This window comes from Monopterus albus, unplaced genomic scaffold (assembly GCF_001952655.1).
Source record: "Monopterus albus unplaced genomic scaffold, M_albus_1.0 scaffold22.1, whole genome shotgun sequence".
NCBI classification, from domain to species: domain Eukaryota; kingdom Metazoa; phylum Chordata; class Actinopteri; order Synbranchiformes; family Synbranchidae; genus Monopterus; species Monopterus albus.
In genome coordinates, this window is record NW_018127902.1 from 2287215 (window position 1) to 2305192 (window position 17978).

The 17978-nt window shown below is 41.1% G+C and overlaps 1 protein-coding gene across 1 annotated transcript in view; it reads right to left on the reverse strand.

Annotated features, from left to right (window-relative positions):
• Nucleotides 1-17978, reverse strand: part of rptor (regulatory associated protein of MTOR, complex 1) — a 186077-nt gene that overhangs the window by 38117 nt on the left and 129982 nt on the right. Inside the window, 4 exon segments of the mRNA XM_020594142.1 lie at nucleotides 534-637; nucleotides 4583-4701; nucleotides 13090-13245; nucleotides 15178-15318. Coding sequence (XP_020449798.1) covers nucleotides 534-637; nucleotides 4583-4701; nucleotides 13090-13245; nucleotides 15178-15318 — 520 coding nt within the window.

Sequence of the window (17978 nt, forward strand, 5' to 3'; positions counted from 1 at the left end):
ACTGGGACTGAACTGCCTGCTATGGACACACTGTACACACAGCACTGTTGTAAAAGGGCAGAGAACATAATCAGGGACCCACGCCACCGAGACCACTCTCTGCTCAGACACAAAAACTGCACCTACAGCCACAGCCACAGCAGAGCGGGCAGTATAATCACACACAGAACAAGACTTTACAACAGCTTTTTCCCTGCCGCAGTAAGACTGATGGCAAATACAAAAATGTGAGAATATATGTGCAATAACCCCTCATTACCCTACTAAGGTAAAATATGTGTAATACCATGTGCAATATTTGAAACTCCCCATTTTACCTGCTACCTTATTCCTATACCCAAAACTATTTTGTATTTTTGGGTATTCTTGTTTTTTTGTATTTTGTATTCTTAGGTGATCTTATATTTAGACTAGGTGTTCGTTCTTTTCGCTTTAAACTCTTTACGTGACTCCAGGAGAGCCCTGCACAAGAATAGACTGTCTGTTTATGCATAATTGGCAAATAAAAATCTTGATTCTTGATGTTCTCTCACCCAGCCTGGTGGATGTGTATGCCCTTGCTGGTAGGGCTGGCTGGGGCCGACTGCGTGAGAGATCCAGAGTCCAGGATCCTCTGAGGCCGAGCATTCATTGTTGCCTGAGGAGAACAAAAGTTGGAATTTGGAATTAGTAGATGAGGAAATCAACTATTTCATAGACAAATACAAGGACAGATCAGAATTAAAAGGATTACTGCAAATCGAGACACTGTTCTGACTATAATAGATCACAAAACTGCAGCACTTTACAAAGTTTGTCTAAATTTCCAGAACTTTAACTCATTAAGAAGAGCAGGTAATATAACCCCTTCATTCTGAGCTGTCTAATGGCTGCTCACAAGGGAGGGGTTAACTTAATAAAGACAATAGAGGCAAAGCATCCCTGATGAATAGCAGAGTTGTTGTTTACTCAAGCCAGGTAGAGAGAATACTCTGTGCAGTGTAAATCTAGTTAACACGAGCTAATATATTTCACTACCTGGGATTGTCTTTGATTTGATTTCTATGCTAAATACAGAAACCACATTTTGTTTGCTAAAAGGCTGAAAGGGCTGAAGAAAAGTTTTTAATGCAAAATTCACACACACACACACACACACACACACACACACACACACACACACACACACACACACACACACACACGCACACACACACACTCGACTCCATTTGCGGTGGTGAAAGGACATCAGTTCCTAGGGTTAGCTGGTGTTGCTTCATTAAAAGGCAATTAGAAATGAAACAACAGAGCAGTAAAACCAGATGAGAGGGTTACCATGGAAATAGCACTGTCACTAATCTAAGTACCTTTTTTACTCAAACACATCAAGGTCAGTATGATGAGGGGGACATTAGAACCAAAAGCAGATAAACAACCAAAAGATAAGCTTAGTTCTGACAAACTGGGAGGTGAATGTATGAAGCTGATAAGTGTGTGTTAAGGCACTAACACACTTAGCATGACTAACACCATGCAGACCTGGGTGGAGCCAGGGGTGGGTATCATACCGGTACTGATACTCATACCTTGACTTCAATACTGGCTCCTAAACAATACTTTTTTTCCAATAACAATCTGAAAAAACTTAGAAAAAAATCAACTGGACTAGATTTCTAGGTCAAAGACCTAGAGTCTGTGCCCCAGTTTGGCCACCCTCTCTAAAATTTTCTAGATCTGCCTCTGCAGCAGAGAAACTAGCCATTTACTGTATAATAGCAAAACTAAGCTCAAAAACACACAGCATGAGGCAGCACGGCTGGTGAGTGGTCATCAAGCCTGTCCTGCACTAAAGGTTTTATTCCCTTAAAAGTCATAGTGGGACAGTCATAAAAAGTGTTTACCGCTGTATTTCCCTATAATAAAGCAGCAGAGATCTGAGAAAATGCTTTTTAAAAAGAAGCTGGTGTAAACATGAAGATGCAAGCTCACCATTTAAAATGACTTGATATATATGCAACACGTTCATGGATTATTCATCAAAATTTGCTGAACGTCAACATGTGGTAAACAAACACTAAGGCAGGAGGCCGCACGCCTTATCTGCTGACAAGCTTTCCAGAAATTGTGATGTGCTTAACTCCAGTTTTAGCAGGAAACTGGGGTAATCGGTTCTACCAGCTGCTCTGCTCCACACGGGGAAGCGCTCCTGTTTCAGCCCACATCCCCACACTCTCTCCATCATTAACTGACTGGAAAGTAAATCAAATGTACAAACAAATTAGTGTGTGCATGTACACAGATTACACTATTAGCACGAGCTCTGGGAGGCTACAGGCATGACAGCTAATGACAGCTTAGAAAAACCTCTGAGTGGTGCTCTTTAATTACTGACGAAGAAACTAAAATGGTGGGGAATTTGTCACTTTGATGTATGATGTTGGCATGGAAGTAGTAAAAGTAAGAGAGTCATAAAGCCCTCTCATGACTCATTAAAATGAATATGAGAGAACTGCCAAAAGTTCACTGATACAGTAATGGACTGATGTAGTGTTGTTCTTAATTATATCTCTTTAATGACCTCTCTTCGTTAGGTGTTTTACATTAGTTTGAAACTGTGCAAGAATCTTCTGTTTCCTGTAGAAGCCAAACTAGAACACAAATTAAAAAAGTGACCAGTGACTTTCACCCCTGGATTATGTAGCATGAGAGTTCTATTAGAAAAGCATTTAAAGCTTTCATCATCTGAGATGCAAGTAAATTTTAATTAGCTGCTGACCTTGTGTGCTTTGTTACAAATCAATAGTACTTGACATTTAAAATCCTAATTAAAAGGAGTCGCAGATACTCATGTTAACTCTTGTGAACTTGTGATGAATGTTCTCTGATCAAGCTCTCTCTAATGAGCTAGCTGCAAAAAATAATAATAATAAAAATGAAAAATAATGTGGGCTCTATCTATAACCCATTAATTTTAGAAAGTAATGTATTTAGATTGTCATTCCTTTCCAATGTCAATCTATTTTTTATCAATTTCTCCAAATATTAAGACAACAAAGGTTGAGCTTCTATCTTTTATCACTGCTTTCATGTCAGAATAGTTCCCTGACATGTACACAGTGGATGCACTACATGTAGCGTATTACTATTGATGTGGTGTATTGTGTACAGCTCTGTTGCACTCATTGTGAGATAGACTGTGATTATGTGTGTAACCAAAGCCAAAAAAAGTGTTTGACGTCATCCCAGTCAGATTATTTTAGTTCACTATCATAAAGCAGAGGTATTCAAGTCACTTCTCAAGTCAGTGGAGACAAATCAAGTCACGTCTGCGCTGTCACGTAATAAAGACTTCAAGTTGTCTCGAGTGAGACAAAAAAAAATTTAAGTATCAATTCAGCCAAGACAAGGTGAAGTCAAGATTCAAGTCAGCAGAGTCCAAGTCTCCAGTCCAAGTAAAAAGAAGAGTCAAGTAAGAAGAAGAGCAGAAGCAAAGTTTAATTACAAATCCGTTGATACAAATTCAAGTCAGATGTCACGTCAATGAAAAGAAGATCAAGTGAAGTGTCAAAGCACTTGAGACAAGCTGAGTTCAGCCTCAGGTCAGTCAGGACAATCCAAATCAAGTCACAAGTCTTCATCACTGGAAAATTGCTAATTTGTTGCAAATCTTTGAATTCTGACATTCTAACATTAAACATGCATCGTTTAAAGCTGTGTTAATTGTGCTTTCAACATAGCTGAGAGGAGGAGGTGGTCTGGGGTATGAGCAGTGCTCGACTGACTTGCATCTGTCTGTTTCAGAGAGCTGTCTCGTGATTATAGGGGGACTGAAAATCTGTTTGTGCGAATCCTGATAAATATGACACCACACTTTGCTCAGTTGACTGCAGGTTTGCAGGTACACAGAAACCAATATTACTACAGTACAGTGTGTTGCAGAGCCAGTGCACTGCATAAGTTGGAAGAAGAGAGGTCTACTGCATTATAGTGTAAATCTAAATCCATTCCTGTTGTTTTTTTTATTGCAGTTCACTAAGGAGTCTCACTGGAAAGATGCTGCTTGTCTGAAGGTAATTGAGCAGATAACTGGTGTTGGTGGTAAGAAACACAAGGAATTTTGCCTCAGGTTAGGATGGGTGGCAGACTATAATGGTTATTACAGCTCCTTAAGTTACGGCAGCCTCTTTGCTCTGCTCTGCTCTGCCAAGCCTAGGGGAGTCATTGGCCCTTAATTGCATTTGCACAAAAGTAATGGCCTTTTGGACGAAGAAAAAGGCAGTGGGAGGCTGGGGAGCGTGTGCTGGAAACAGATCTTTTACAGTGCATAACCGTGTGGTAAAAAATGACCGACATATGGGCACAGACACAAAAAGTCAATTATAATACCCACACTACACTACACTCTAGAAAATGTGCTGATACCCGTCCTCTAAATTGACTTATGAGGGCAGCAGTAAAAGAAAAAAACTTCAAATTTCAAATTCTTAACATTATAAGGACACAGTACAACAGCGTGATGACAGTTCTATTATAGTCTGTGCTTTGTGATGAAGACAGGCTATTTGGAGAAACAGTGGCTTTAAAATACTCAAACGCAACGTACTTTGTATGCGATGCTGTTGAGAACCTTCATGGCCAGATCCGACACTTCAGGAAATGGGTCTGCAGCAAGATGTAGCAACACTCTCCAGATCTGAGTGTAAACACTGTTGAAGGACACACCTGGAAAAGACACATACTGTAAACCAATTTGTTCAAAAGACTGACTGCATCTCCAAATAAAATGCTGTGTGCAGAATAAGTTTTAGACAAACAGAAACCACTAAGTCGTATCAGGACACACATATAAAGTAGAGGAGTACACACGAACAGTAACACACATCTCTCTTCATTGCCATCCCAGTTCACTGACACAGCAAAGCCAACAACTAGGTGGTAACACTCGGTCATCTAAGTAGCATCGCGCTACCTGGCCCAGTCATTTTTCTCTCCCGCAGTTGCAGGATGTGTGGAGGTGGCAGAGAGAAAATGCCCTCCACTGACATGTAATGCACATCATTAATCAATGCACACACATAAACACACACAATACAAACAGCTGGCTCTCCTCATCCTCTAGAGATCGTGATCGTCAACGGTCACTGTTATCATGAATATAAATGAGCAAAGTCCTCCTACTGTTCATCTGTCACTACTCTTGTCTTTGGGTGACAATTTTCCCCATTTCACTTGAGTTTGTGTATCATTCTTTGAACTTCTTATTTTAAAACGCCCTCTTCCCGCATGTTTGCTCATTTTTCTCTTCTATCTCTGTCCTGTCATGAGACTTCCATCCTGATGTCAGTTTGTTTAGGGCCTCGTCCTGCCATTCGTGCACCTCTTTGTGTTAGCAGCAACCTCCATTTTCTCCTACACATCCTCCCTAAAATTTGGGCTTTTACTTGCTTTAGCACACTGCGTCTGCAGTGCATTGAGACTGCATCGATGTTGCTCTGCCTGTTCCATTTCTTCTGCCTCCCTCTAAATGTCCACTCTTCAATCTGTTGTCACTCCTTTTCCTCAGTGTCACCCACAGGGACAGAGAGTGGCAACAGCCTCGCACTGTTGATGTTTCTCATTTTTATCCCACTCTTCTGTTTCTTCCTCTCTTTTTCAGATAATTCCAACCACACAGGTGACCCAGGTGGAGACAGAAGGATATGACAAAGACCAAGGAAGAATTAGGAACAGGTGAGAAGTAGAGAAGCCAGGAGGAGGAGGAGGAAAGAGAAAAGAAAAAGAAGACAAGTAAGACTTTTCAGTAAACAGTATAAGATGGGTCAAAAGGGGAAAAAAGAGAGGATGAAGGATAGAGTTGGCAAGAGCAAGAGGGAGAACAAGTGAGTGAGGGAGTTAAAGAGGTGATTACACTGTAGCCTGAGGGGCAGGACAGGATTAGCGGTAGCTAGCCTGCATGCTACTGTAGCTGCTGCTGTAAACAGCCAGTTGATAAATGTGGAATATAGTTCCTGTCCTATTTAACTGCCACGCTACATTACGGGTGCACACAAATTACCACTGCACTGCCTCTACACAGTCCACATGAGGGAACATGACAGCGAATATTACTCACTGGCGGAATGTGGCACTAGCGCCTTGTCCTGACTTGATGCATGTGTCATTTGAAGACTTGTGCAGAGTGAAATGGATGTACAGTAGTAAAGATGTTAACTATTGGCTAAATGAACCACTGAATCACTGTTTTATGGCTTTCTAAATTCTGGCAGATGACATAAAATATTTTTTAACACTGCCTAGCAAATTTTGGAGCTTTAAATGGTTGAGGCAGAAAAAATGCATCAAAATGTTTGAAAGCAGAGGGGTTCATCTACAGTACAGCACCATGGTGCCGTTTGTACTGTCTCTCCGCAATGAAGAAGGCTTGAGATCCACACCTGCCAGCTGAGCCCTCTCTGTGGAGCTCGCATGCCCTCAACATGCCTGCAGAGTTTCCTCCCACAGTCCAAAACATGCAGGTTAGGTTAACAAGTCGGGATGCAAGTATGATGGTTGTCTGCCTCTGTCTGTCAGCACCTGTCCAGGCTGGAGTCTGCTTCTTGCCCAGCGTCAGCGGGGATCTGCTTCAGCTGTCCAGCAACCCTCTACAGGATAAGTAGGTATAGCCAACAGATGGATACAGGGATATGTATGTTTTGAAAGCAGCATCAAATCATGTCTGTGATGCTCTTTAAATTAGAGTGACTCAAGTACACTGCAACAGGTATCCTTGAATATAAGCCTTTGATATGACAAAATATAAATGTCTGATGTAGATACAGAAAATGTCTCATTTAGTCACAGCGTCATTTTAAATGCCTTTGTCATGTGTACAGTGAAATATCTCAACTCTTGAATGGATTGCAATGGAGACACCTCAGGTGATGAATCCTACTGACTTTGACAATCCTCTAACTTTGATCTACCATCACACCGAGGTTGACATTTTTTGAAATGGTTTTGAGTTTAATATCTTGATAACTGTCGGATATATAAAAGTGTGTATAGTTGTTTAAGGTCCACAGAGGATGAGTGTTTGTAATGGGCTGGCCATGTGACGTCTAAGTCGGCAGATCCATCCCAATTATTGCACTGACACAGACTTGACCAGGCAAAAGAACTGACTGATGAACTAGCTAACATGGGGTGAGACTGACATGCTGCCAATAACAGGAAACAACAGAGTGAGCTCAATCTGCCCTACAGTAGTAGAGTGTAGTAACTATAGAAGCAGCAAAGTCCTGAATCCCCCATAGCTGTTGACCTGGGTTGAGATCTGGTGACTGTGAATGTCATAGCATACGACTCATTAAACCATTCAGTGACCTCTCCTGCCCTATGGATGGAGGCACTGTCATCCTGAAAGTGACCACTCATTTATTCAGAGTTGCCCTTTAATTAGTCACCGGCATGTACATCAGCTGGTAAAATATTTGGTACCCACAGGATGAATTGTGATAACTTCACTGATCTTTAATATTTTCCTCTTGTGCCATTTTCAGGTCAAATTTTCAATTACTTGGGTTGATAAACTGAAAGGGAGTTTTTCCTCTCCACTGTCGCCAAGTGCTTGCTCAAGGGGGATTTGTTGGGTTTTCCCTATGTAATAATAGTGATAACAGTAAGGTCTAGACCTTACTTTGTAAAGTGTCCTGAGATGACTGTTGTTGTGATTTGGCGCTATACAAATAAAATTTGATTTGATTTGATAAACATTAACCTACAGGACCAGTGAAATTCCTTTACACTTAGGTGTACATTGAGTGATAACTAGGAAATGTTAGCATACTAACTGAGAACACTGCATATTTCCATTTACATTGTGAACACATTCTCTTGGCAGCCTCTATTATACAAATCACTACAATTAACTATTTGACATTTACAGTACGTCTAGTTGCTAAAGAGCAAACAAACTTTCATCCATTTTACAGTGTGTTTTTCTTTACAACAACCATTACAGCCACATAAAGATACCGGTGTAGCTGTTGCAGTGCAGCAGAATTTGTAAAATTACACTAAGAGAAGAAAAACAAAGACAGAGAATAATTGTTTAAAATGCAAATCTAATCACTTCTGCATCTCTGCCCTGACCCCCACACAGTTTTGTTATCTGCAGACCAGTATCCAGCAGCTGCTGCATTTAGCATTTATGGTTTCAATTTGTTCTAAACTACTACAGTCTTAAAACAAAACAACTGAGTATGTATGCTGCTGTATATTGATCAGCCAAAACATTAAAACCACTGGCGGGTGAAAAGGATAACAGTGATCATCTCATTACAACGATGCCGGTCAAGGGCTGGGATGTATTAGGCAGCAAGTGACAGTCAGTTCTTGAAATTGATGCGCTGGGAGCAGGAAAAATGGGCAAGCGTAAAGATCTGAGCGACTTTGACAGGGGCAGTGTGAGGCTTTGGGTAGTGTTCTGCTGGGAGACCTTTGGGTCACGCCATTTGTGTTACTTTGACACATACCACCTACCTAAACACTGTTGCAGACCAAGTACACCCCTTTATGGCAGTGGCCTCTGTTATCAAGATAATGCAAAGGTTGTTCAGGAATGGTCTGAGGAACATGAGTGAGTTCAAGGTGTTAACCTGGCCTCCAAATTCCACAGATTGAGCATCGGTGGGATGTGTGGGTCAAACAAGCCCAATCCATGGGGGCCTCACCTCGCAGCTTAATGGATCTTCTGCTGATGTCTTGTCGGACAACAGAGGACACCTCCACAAGTCTTGTGGAGTCTATGGCTCAATGGGTCAGAGCCATTTTGGCAGCACAAGGGGGACCTTCGCAGTTTGAGAGAGGTGGTTTTACAGTAGTGGCTGGGCGGTGTACATCAGAGTTTATGCAAGTTAATGCAACGCCCTAAGATCTTGTGAAACCAGCTTCAAACCAAAGAAAGAAGAAAATGAGTATAAACAAAAAAGTCAAAATGACTAGTGAAGTCTCCAGTGAGTTGGATAACTGAACAGAAACATACAGTTGCTTCAGAAACTATATTCAGGGCCCTTCACTTTTTCAACAATTTGTCTTGTTGATCTAATTTTAATCAGCCCAATCTACATCCAATAATCCATAATACGAAATGAAAACATGTTTTAGACATTTCTACAAACCTATTAAAAATCAAAAAGCCGAGGTTCCAGCAGATTGGATGGGAAGTGTCTGTAAACTGCCATGTTCAGATTGCCACAGATGTTTTATGGGGTCTGGCTGGGTCACTCAGGGACTGAAGCCTCTCCAGTGTTATCTTGGCTGTATGCTTCAGGTCACTGTCTTGCTATAAGGTGAACCATCACCTCATGTCTCTGCAGCGGAAGCAGGTTTTCTTCAAGGACCTCTTTGTATTTGGAAATTTGCTGCTGTTTTAAACATTCAAATGCCAAAACTGAAAACCAATTATTGCACCTACCCAACAAATAAATACTGTATGTGAATAGTCAAATTATCAAATCCAGCCCTATACCAAATGCCTTCCATTTCACAGTTATTGAGGCCACTGTGCCCCTGAGGACACTCAGAGCTTTAGAAATGGTTTTATACCTCTGTCCTGATCTCTGCCTCGCCCCAGTTTTATCACAGAAGTCTACAGAGGGTTCCTAGGAATTCATGGCTTGGTTTATGTCCTGCCATACAGAGTGAATTATGGGAGCTTGTAAACTATGTCCAGCCAGTTCAGTTTGCTACAAGTGAGCGAGTCAGATTCCAGACACATTTCAGGAAAAATTAAAGCAAACAGGGTGGAACACTCACAGCTTGGAGTGCCACAGCAACAGCGCTGAATACTTTTGTAAATAACAGACAGAATTACTAACAAAAAACATTTTCATTTTGTGATTATGGATTATTGATTGTAGATTGGCATATCCATTTAAAATGATGTCTACAGCACATTAGGGTGTGCAAAAAGCGAAAGGGTCTAAATAGTTCCCGAAATCACTGTAAATGCCAACAGAATAATCTAATTTGAGATCTGCACTTAAGTATGTATTTCAGCATTTTTCTTTTGCTACCAACATCCATTCATCTGCGTTTCCCGGCTTGTTGTGGGAGTTACGTATAAACAAACATGTAGGGAGGCTAGAATTCTTCTCAGTCATGGCAGAGGCACAGCTTAATGAATGCTAAATTTTTGGATAAAAGGCAATGAGAAAAAGAACTGTGCCAGGCAGTTTTACTGTTTTTGTTTTTTCATGAAACCTTCATTTCTAAGGCTTCATGTGCTATGGTACCTGTGCCCTAAATATAAAAAACCCTATTTGAGTAGCTGGATAACAGGGTTTTGGTGTGTGTTTGATTAACTCTGCATTAGTCGATCAATCCCAGAGAAGGCAACGACCAGATGTATCTACCATAGAGGGAACTGTGCAGACCAAATATTCTGTCACCTTCAGTTACCACTTTGTGTGTGACAGACAAAAATGGGCACACAAAGTAAAAAAGTGGGTACACGTGTTTGAGTGTATCTCTGTCCTGATTTACGCTGTAGATTGTGTTACAAGTTTATTAGTGGAAGAAACTGGGTTCTTTCCTCAGAGGACAGATATGAAACTGAGCCCAGTTTCACTGAGCCAGGTGCACCTAAAATGAAATGGCATTCATTTAAGGAACAAATCAAAGAAAATAGGCTGACAAGGAAAACTCAATATAGTACCTGGGTCTACTTTGATGCCAAGTGAAATTCACTTTTCTCAGGAGCTCACCTTAGTTTGCCATTTCCATTCATGTTTTTTTTCACTGTGCCAGGCAAAAAGAGCAAACCAGGACATGAAGGGGTGGCTGGGAGATTACAAGAGGTTTGCACCTTGAAATGCAACAATAAAAAGAAAGACAGTGAGAAGGTTCATTTCCCTTTCCTGTGGGGGTGGGAGTAAGTTATAGCTATTGTTGACTTGTCCGCAACTGTGCGTAGGTGTAGAGGTGTGTAGTGAAGGGGTTTATTGGTAAACGTAGGCCGCTGATGGCTGCAGATGGTCTGGTCTTTTCTGTACTTTGATTGTGTGGGCGCCCCCTAGTTAGAATGTTAACGTTGTACAAATATAAATGCAACAGCTACTGTATGCAACCATCTCCCATAGGTGCAGCGATGCAGAAGTCTAAATTAAACTTTAACTGTTTTCCTGCTGGCTGCCAGGACGCATGGCAGAGCTCCCTAATCACCTGAGCGCAGGGGTAAGGGTACATGTACCAGGAAAAGCACTTCAATGACCTCAGGCGGCTCAGGGGTCTATCCCACTCCCCTCCCATTTTGTGCTGTGATTTTACACATCTGCAAACCTTTTTTAAACTTTAAACTTGTTTTTGTCTAAGGAGCTTTTCTTTCTGCCCCTGCTGTCGCTCGAGGGATTTCACCATCTCTTGGGGTGCCCTGAGGTCTCTCTCTCTCTCTCTGGTGCCATCACATTCTTCTGGTCATTTGTTTCACCCAGGTTTTTTTTATATGCAATTAGCAAAATAGCTATTAGCAAATTTTTTTAAATAAGCAAAAAAAAAAAGACGCGTGGAAGGGTTCGGTTATACGACAAGAGATCGTGTTGAATACAGCTGAACAAAAGTTGTCCCTGCTCCTGTCTGCAGCCTGACGGCAGGATCCATCAGGGTACATCACTGATGCTCCTACCAACCACTACATGCACGGCGTACTGTTCACAGAAAAGATGCCTCATGCAAAATTACTGTTATGATAAATAAAAAAGGCATACAATTCAAAACAAGATCCTCACAGTTACAAAAACACAAAATGGCTACGCAGTGGTTGTGGGCGCAATGGTAAAATAACTTTAGGAAATTTATTAAGGTGGTTTTATCTTTTAAAGCTGCATTAATCAGGTCTGACATGTTAATGCAATATGAAGTTGATATGGCCAACCTGCTGGCTTACACATTCAGTCCTCACAAAGCAACAGTAGCATTCCTTTGTGGAGTGTTTCTGGCACCCTGACTATGCAAAGCCAAAATTCACTCTCTTTTTATCCCTCTATGGTGTCTAGCAATTACTGAGAAAAGTAAGTGGGACTTTCTAGATGTTTCATGCTCTTTGCTAGGCAGCTAACTTTATCCATCTGTCACTGATTGGCCAGTGTTGGACAGAGAGTGTACAGCAGGTTTTTCTGAGCTTTTGTAGCAGGAAACAGCTTGTACCTCATTGAGAAAACCAGTTGAGATGGAACCAAAACAGTAAATCTGTGGGCCAAAACAACTAAAACTTAATGAAAACAATGCACAAAACAGGGGATACTCTGTGGGTTTGTCACTATGAGCAAATAGTTAGACAGCAGAGAGTGAAAAATAGAAATAAAATTTAATACAAAGTAAATTTAAAAGCAGCGACCCTCAGGACCACTAGTGCATGTGAGGATGTTGGATTCATCTTCCTGCTGTCATTTATAGTAAAGGTTGTTTTCAGTGAATAATACAGAAGGGGGAAAAAATCAGATATTAAATTGCAGTCACAATGTCCATCCATCCATCATCTATACTGCTTATTCCTGAATAGGGTCACTGGGGGGCTGGAGCCAATCCCAGCTGGCACTGGGTGAGAGGCGGGGTCCACCCTGGACAGGTCACCAGTCTATCACAGGGCTGACATGTAGACAAACATCCACACACACTCACTCCTACAGGCAATTTAGAGTCACCAGTCAACCCATGCTGCATGTCTTTGGACTGTGGGAGGAAGCCAGAGTGCAATCACAGTATGTCTCAAAAAAGTCTGATTAGTTTCACAAATCATTCAGCCCTAGTCCCTAGTACACACCAAACTCAATCCTACATTACTTTTTATGCAACTTCATTATGTCTTTAATTTGACCCCCAGAGCCCAGTAAGTGTCTCTGTCAACATCCTCATTTTCTCAGACTACACAAAGTTCAGTACAGAGGACATTAGACAAATGTTTTTGTGAGTGCTGTGGTAATTATCGTGACAAGCAAATTAACCTGTACTTGTACTGTATGTGCAAGACTGGTAGAGATACATGTTTAGAAAAAGATGAAGAGAAATGAAAAAGTACTTTGGAATGAAACACACAGGCCTGGAAGTGCCGCACTGCTGCTGTCAGGCTGTTACCTATGAGGGAGTTGAGGGAAGAATATGATGACACCCTTCGCATTTTGTCGATTGTCTCGAAGGAAAGGATGTACTCGTCATTGTCGGGGCTCCCCAGGGTGCTGCTGGCACTGCTGCTGGTGCTCAAGTTACCAGGAGAGAAGGCTGCTGGTCCACCTGAATGAAGGAGAAAACAGATACACACAAAAGCCTTAGATGCAATTAACAAAAATATCCTAAACATTACAAATGTAATATTGGTTGAAGCAGAAGAAGAAGCTCTTGTTTTGTTTATAAAGCACTTAAGCTGCTGTAAAAGTGCCATATAAACAAAGTTTATTATTGTTGTTCAACAGCCAAATTAATGTTCAATAAGGTGTGAGGTGTATAGGCAGGCGTTATACATGTCAACATGTTCATTTCATCTGTCAAGCTCAGTCACCTCCTGCTGTAGCTCTCCTCACCACCGAACATTATTCTGACTCATATAAAGCCAAACGCCATGCAATCTCCAAACTGACTGCAGGCTGAAGTGTGGAAATGGAGATTGGTGGAGAACGGAAATGTGCTCTGCTCTGAGTTTATTGATGATAAACACCGCTGCATATTGGAATAAGCACTGAAAATGTGAATTAGAAATGGTGTCAGAAGTAGGTGACGTGTTTCACCAAGTGCCAGTGATTTAGCTTGGCTCAGGGCTGATGCATTACTCAGTCTGGCAGTCGTAGACAGAGGGCAGGCCCTTAGCTTTAGCTGTCCAAACCACTGACAAATAACACAAACAGGAGGTTAAGATCTCAGTGTAGACAGTACATAATGTGATCCAAATGCTGTTGACATAGAGATTTGGGTGGTATGTTTATGGCCTCAATGAGATTATTTTGCTGAATTTACAGAATAATGCATCTATTTTTAGGAACAAATTATGCTGTACTGTAATATTACAGGATCTTGATGTATCAGTCAAAGATATTTTCCCCTTGACATCAGTTTGTCTAATACTAGCTATGTATGTATGCCAAATCAAAAAGTAGTCTCCAGAGAGAATGAGATTCTACATGTAGTGTTTCTGAAGTGAAAGCTGCTTGAATGAGGACCCGCCACAGTGACTCACTGGGTCCTCACTCACTGACTGTTGCATTATGTGAAGTGATACTCTATACTGAAGTGCTGGGAAAGGGCCAAAGTCCAACACTGAACAGGAAGCATCATTTGTGAAGCCAACATCTTCAACGCTTATTATACAACTAAACCGTGCAGTTGTGACCATCAGTGCCCATCTGTGTCCTTACGCACACACATTAAGTGGAACACCACAACATAGATAACAATTTTCCTCTTATTTGTGCATTTGAGGGCTGAATATCAACACTCCACAAACTGAGCTATTATTACTGCTTGGCCTACTGGTCCAAACCTCTGCTGGTTGTGAAGCCTCTTATTAGCGCTTACTGAGTTGCTCTCAGGAACACCAATGATACAGTGAAGGGGTTAGCCTGAGGACTGTTATACCCACAGTCCACAGCTGATGTGGAGGAACAGAACCTAATGAAATGTGCAGTTTGTTTCTTCTTGGATTCATTACTTTTGCTCAGCTGACTTGGTCTTTTTTCAGTCCTAATACAGATTCCTCTTTTTTCTTCAGTTGCTTCAGAAAGCATTGGGACCCTTTTGCATTTTGCACACGTTACAGTTTTGTCAGTTTTAATGAATAAAAAAACACAAAAACTGACGTCTAATTTACAAAAGTACTGTATTCAGACACTTAATTTAGTACTTTGTAGAAGCCCCTTTGGCAGTAGTTACAGATCCCAGCTTAAACCGCATAGAACATCTGTGGAAAAATCTGAAAATAGCAGTACGCAGACGCACCCCATCCAATCTGACAGAGTTTGAGAAGATCTGCCAGAAAAAATGGGATAAAGTGCCAAAAAGCAGTTGCGCACAGCTTATAGAGACTAACCCAAGAAGACTAGAAGCTGGAACTACAGCAAAAGGAGCTTTTACAAAGTACTGAACTGAGGGTCTGAATACTTTTGTAAATGAGACATTTCAGTTTTTCATTCATCTGCCTTGACTCATTTCCCAGCATTCTTTTCTCTCTCCTACCCTCTTCATTGAGGTTGAGGTTCTGTAGACTCTTGTTCAGGTTGCGGGCTGTGGTTGCAGCTCGGATGTTGGTGTAGGAGTTTACCGATCGCAGGCGTGGGATGGCAGGGCTGTCCCTTACTGGAGTCAGGTTACCGGGTTCTGGACGTAAAAACAGGACATATATATCAGGTCAGAGCGTCTGCATAATCCAAAATCAATGAAAAAAAATGTCATTCTAATTATTGTAACATTTAAACGAGTAACACCCTGATCGGGACTGCTTCAATAGCCACACATTTTTGACCATCCACACTGACCTTCAATAAAACACAAAAAGAATGTAAAATCCTTAAAGAGCTCGTCATGCTTTTGCTTGTTTTCTGACTTATCTATGATGTTACAACGGTGAATTATCATCGTAGACGTGACCTAAAGCTAAAAAAAAAAAAATGAGGTGTGCGTATGTTCTATGCAGAAGCAACTCGGTTTATACACGTCTTGCGAGACCTTTTTCTAACAAAATAAAGTATTAAGTGATAGGTTAAGGTTTTCCTTGAATGCTCATACGTAATCTCCAGGCAGTTGCATGTTCATTTGAACTTACCTGACATCCACCAGTGCCATTTTAAAGGCGGAATTTTTTGCACATGATTTGGTGGATATATTTTCCTGCTTGCTGCTGCAGTTTGACCACAGGATGTGGAGAAAAATACAGGGCCTGAGGTTACTTCATGTCCAGGAATGTTCCTGTACAGGGACTCAATGTTTTACCCAACCGGGTCTAACCTACAAGCAGCTGGACAGTGAAGCCCCCGCAGCGGTGAATGATCAGCTCATCAATGCTGGATTCCCCCGGAGCACAGTACCTGTTTGTTTTGACTGGTTGAAGCCAGTGTGTCTGTTGCATGTGATGTGTTGCAGGTTAATGAGAGGATTAATGATCCATGACGTTATTGTCGGTGCTATGCTAGCCGTTGGAATTAATTTCACTACTTTAGGACTGTATGTGGTTGTGTGGTGGAAGACGTGGAGACCACTGGATGGATTTACCGACCTTTGAGCTACTTGAACGGGAGTGATGTTTCCACTACTCAGTGGGACTTAACAGTAAGTTTAAAAAAACACATTGCATGAGTGTTATTGCCTTGTTTCTGTAATGATGTAGAGAATTATTGTAAGGCTGGAGAAGTTACTATTTCTGCATTATGCCAGTTAAAATATGGGGTTTCTCAATTACCTGCTTTGTATAGAATATTACACATCTCTTTTAAACGGTACAGTACATATACCACTGTTTACCTATCTATGGAGGAGAAATTCAAATGAATTAATGCCGTTGCAGTTCGTTGTGCTGTCCACTAGTGACACAACACCGGCAGCAAGAGGTGTGCACATGCACAAACTGTCCTCTCATTTTTAGGAAGAGGCTTTCTGGTTTTATTATTCTGATATAAATATTTAGAGTTATGAGGGGTGCCCAAGATTAAATATTAAATGCCTGGAAATGAGAAAAATGAGTGTGCCATGGGCTCTTTAATGCAGAAAAACCATTTCACCAGGCGGGCCCCCGAGAACTGTGACTTTGGTCTAAAGTTCATTTCTCTGGCATGTATTCACACAGTCAAGACAGGGTCAAAGCAGTCTCCATTACTTTTCAATATGGTCATTGAGCCTCTTACTTTTTAATGTGTGACACAGCCATGCATTTGACAAGATAACTTCAGGGAATCCACTGTGTAAAAGTACTGTATATGTGTTAGAGCCCCTGTCTTCAGTTCCTTCCATTCACTAAACTGGATCCATTTGCGAAACTGTATAAACCAGGGATTCTCAAACTTAATATTCAAAGGTCCGAATCTGATTTCTATTCAAGGTCAAAGGTCCAGAATGACTGGTGATAAGCAAATGACTTTGATTAAACTTGTTTATACCTTACAACTCATCTACACTCACCAGCCACTTTATTAGGTACACATGTACAATTGTATGTTTATAAAGCTCAAAATATTTCAGTTTTTAGGAAAACTGTCATAAATGTATAAATTCAATTATATGTTTATTATAGAGATCATAGTTAAAGGTGGTGTTGTTCTGGACTGTATTATATTCAGAGGTGCTCCTAATATTTGGACCCTGTCCTATATGTAACCGGGGAGGACAAAAATATAGAGTCACCTCTGAATATAAGGTAGTCCAGTACAACACTACACGTGTACATTCAAGCTTAAGGTGGTGTGAGACAAAAAACCTTCAAGCCTAGTGGAAAAAAAGCCACAGCTTGACTGTCTGGGGCTTCAGTAGTAGCTCTCTCTTGCTGTGTCATAGATCTTACAAACAACTTGTTTGCTGATTCTTACGAGGATTTTAACTGTCAAAGTTTTGCTGTCCTCACATCTGTATTCTCAGTCTGTGCAAATCAAATACAAGGGCCTTGTGATGGACTGGGGCAAAAGGAACACATATTTCTCTGTCCACTCATCTCTGCAAATTCGGTTTTCTTGGCCAACTTTTCTTTTCACATTTGGATAGTGGCATCCTCGTTGCATTAGCGACATAATGTACACTGACAGAAGACGCCAAAGTCTCGCTTTCTCGTGCCAAAAGGACAGAACATGAACCAGACCAGAATCTGGACTTTTTTGAAGCCCCGGTATAAACTATAAATTTAATTTTGGGGAAAGGGAATCTCTGCCAACAGAGCTGTCCAAAAGATTCCATCACTGTGTCCTACAATTGTCCTTTATTTCTTTAGTATCTTCCACCTTATAAATTTGTATGTGTAGCCCAGCCACCAACCCTGTCATATCCCATGTAGTTAA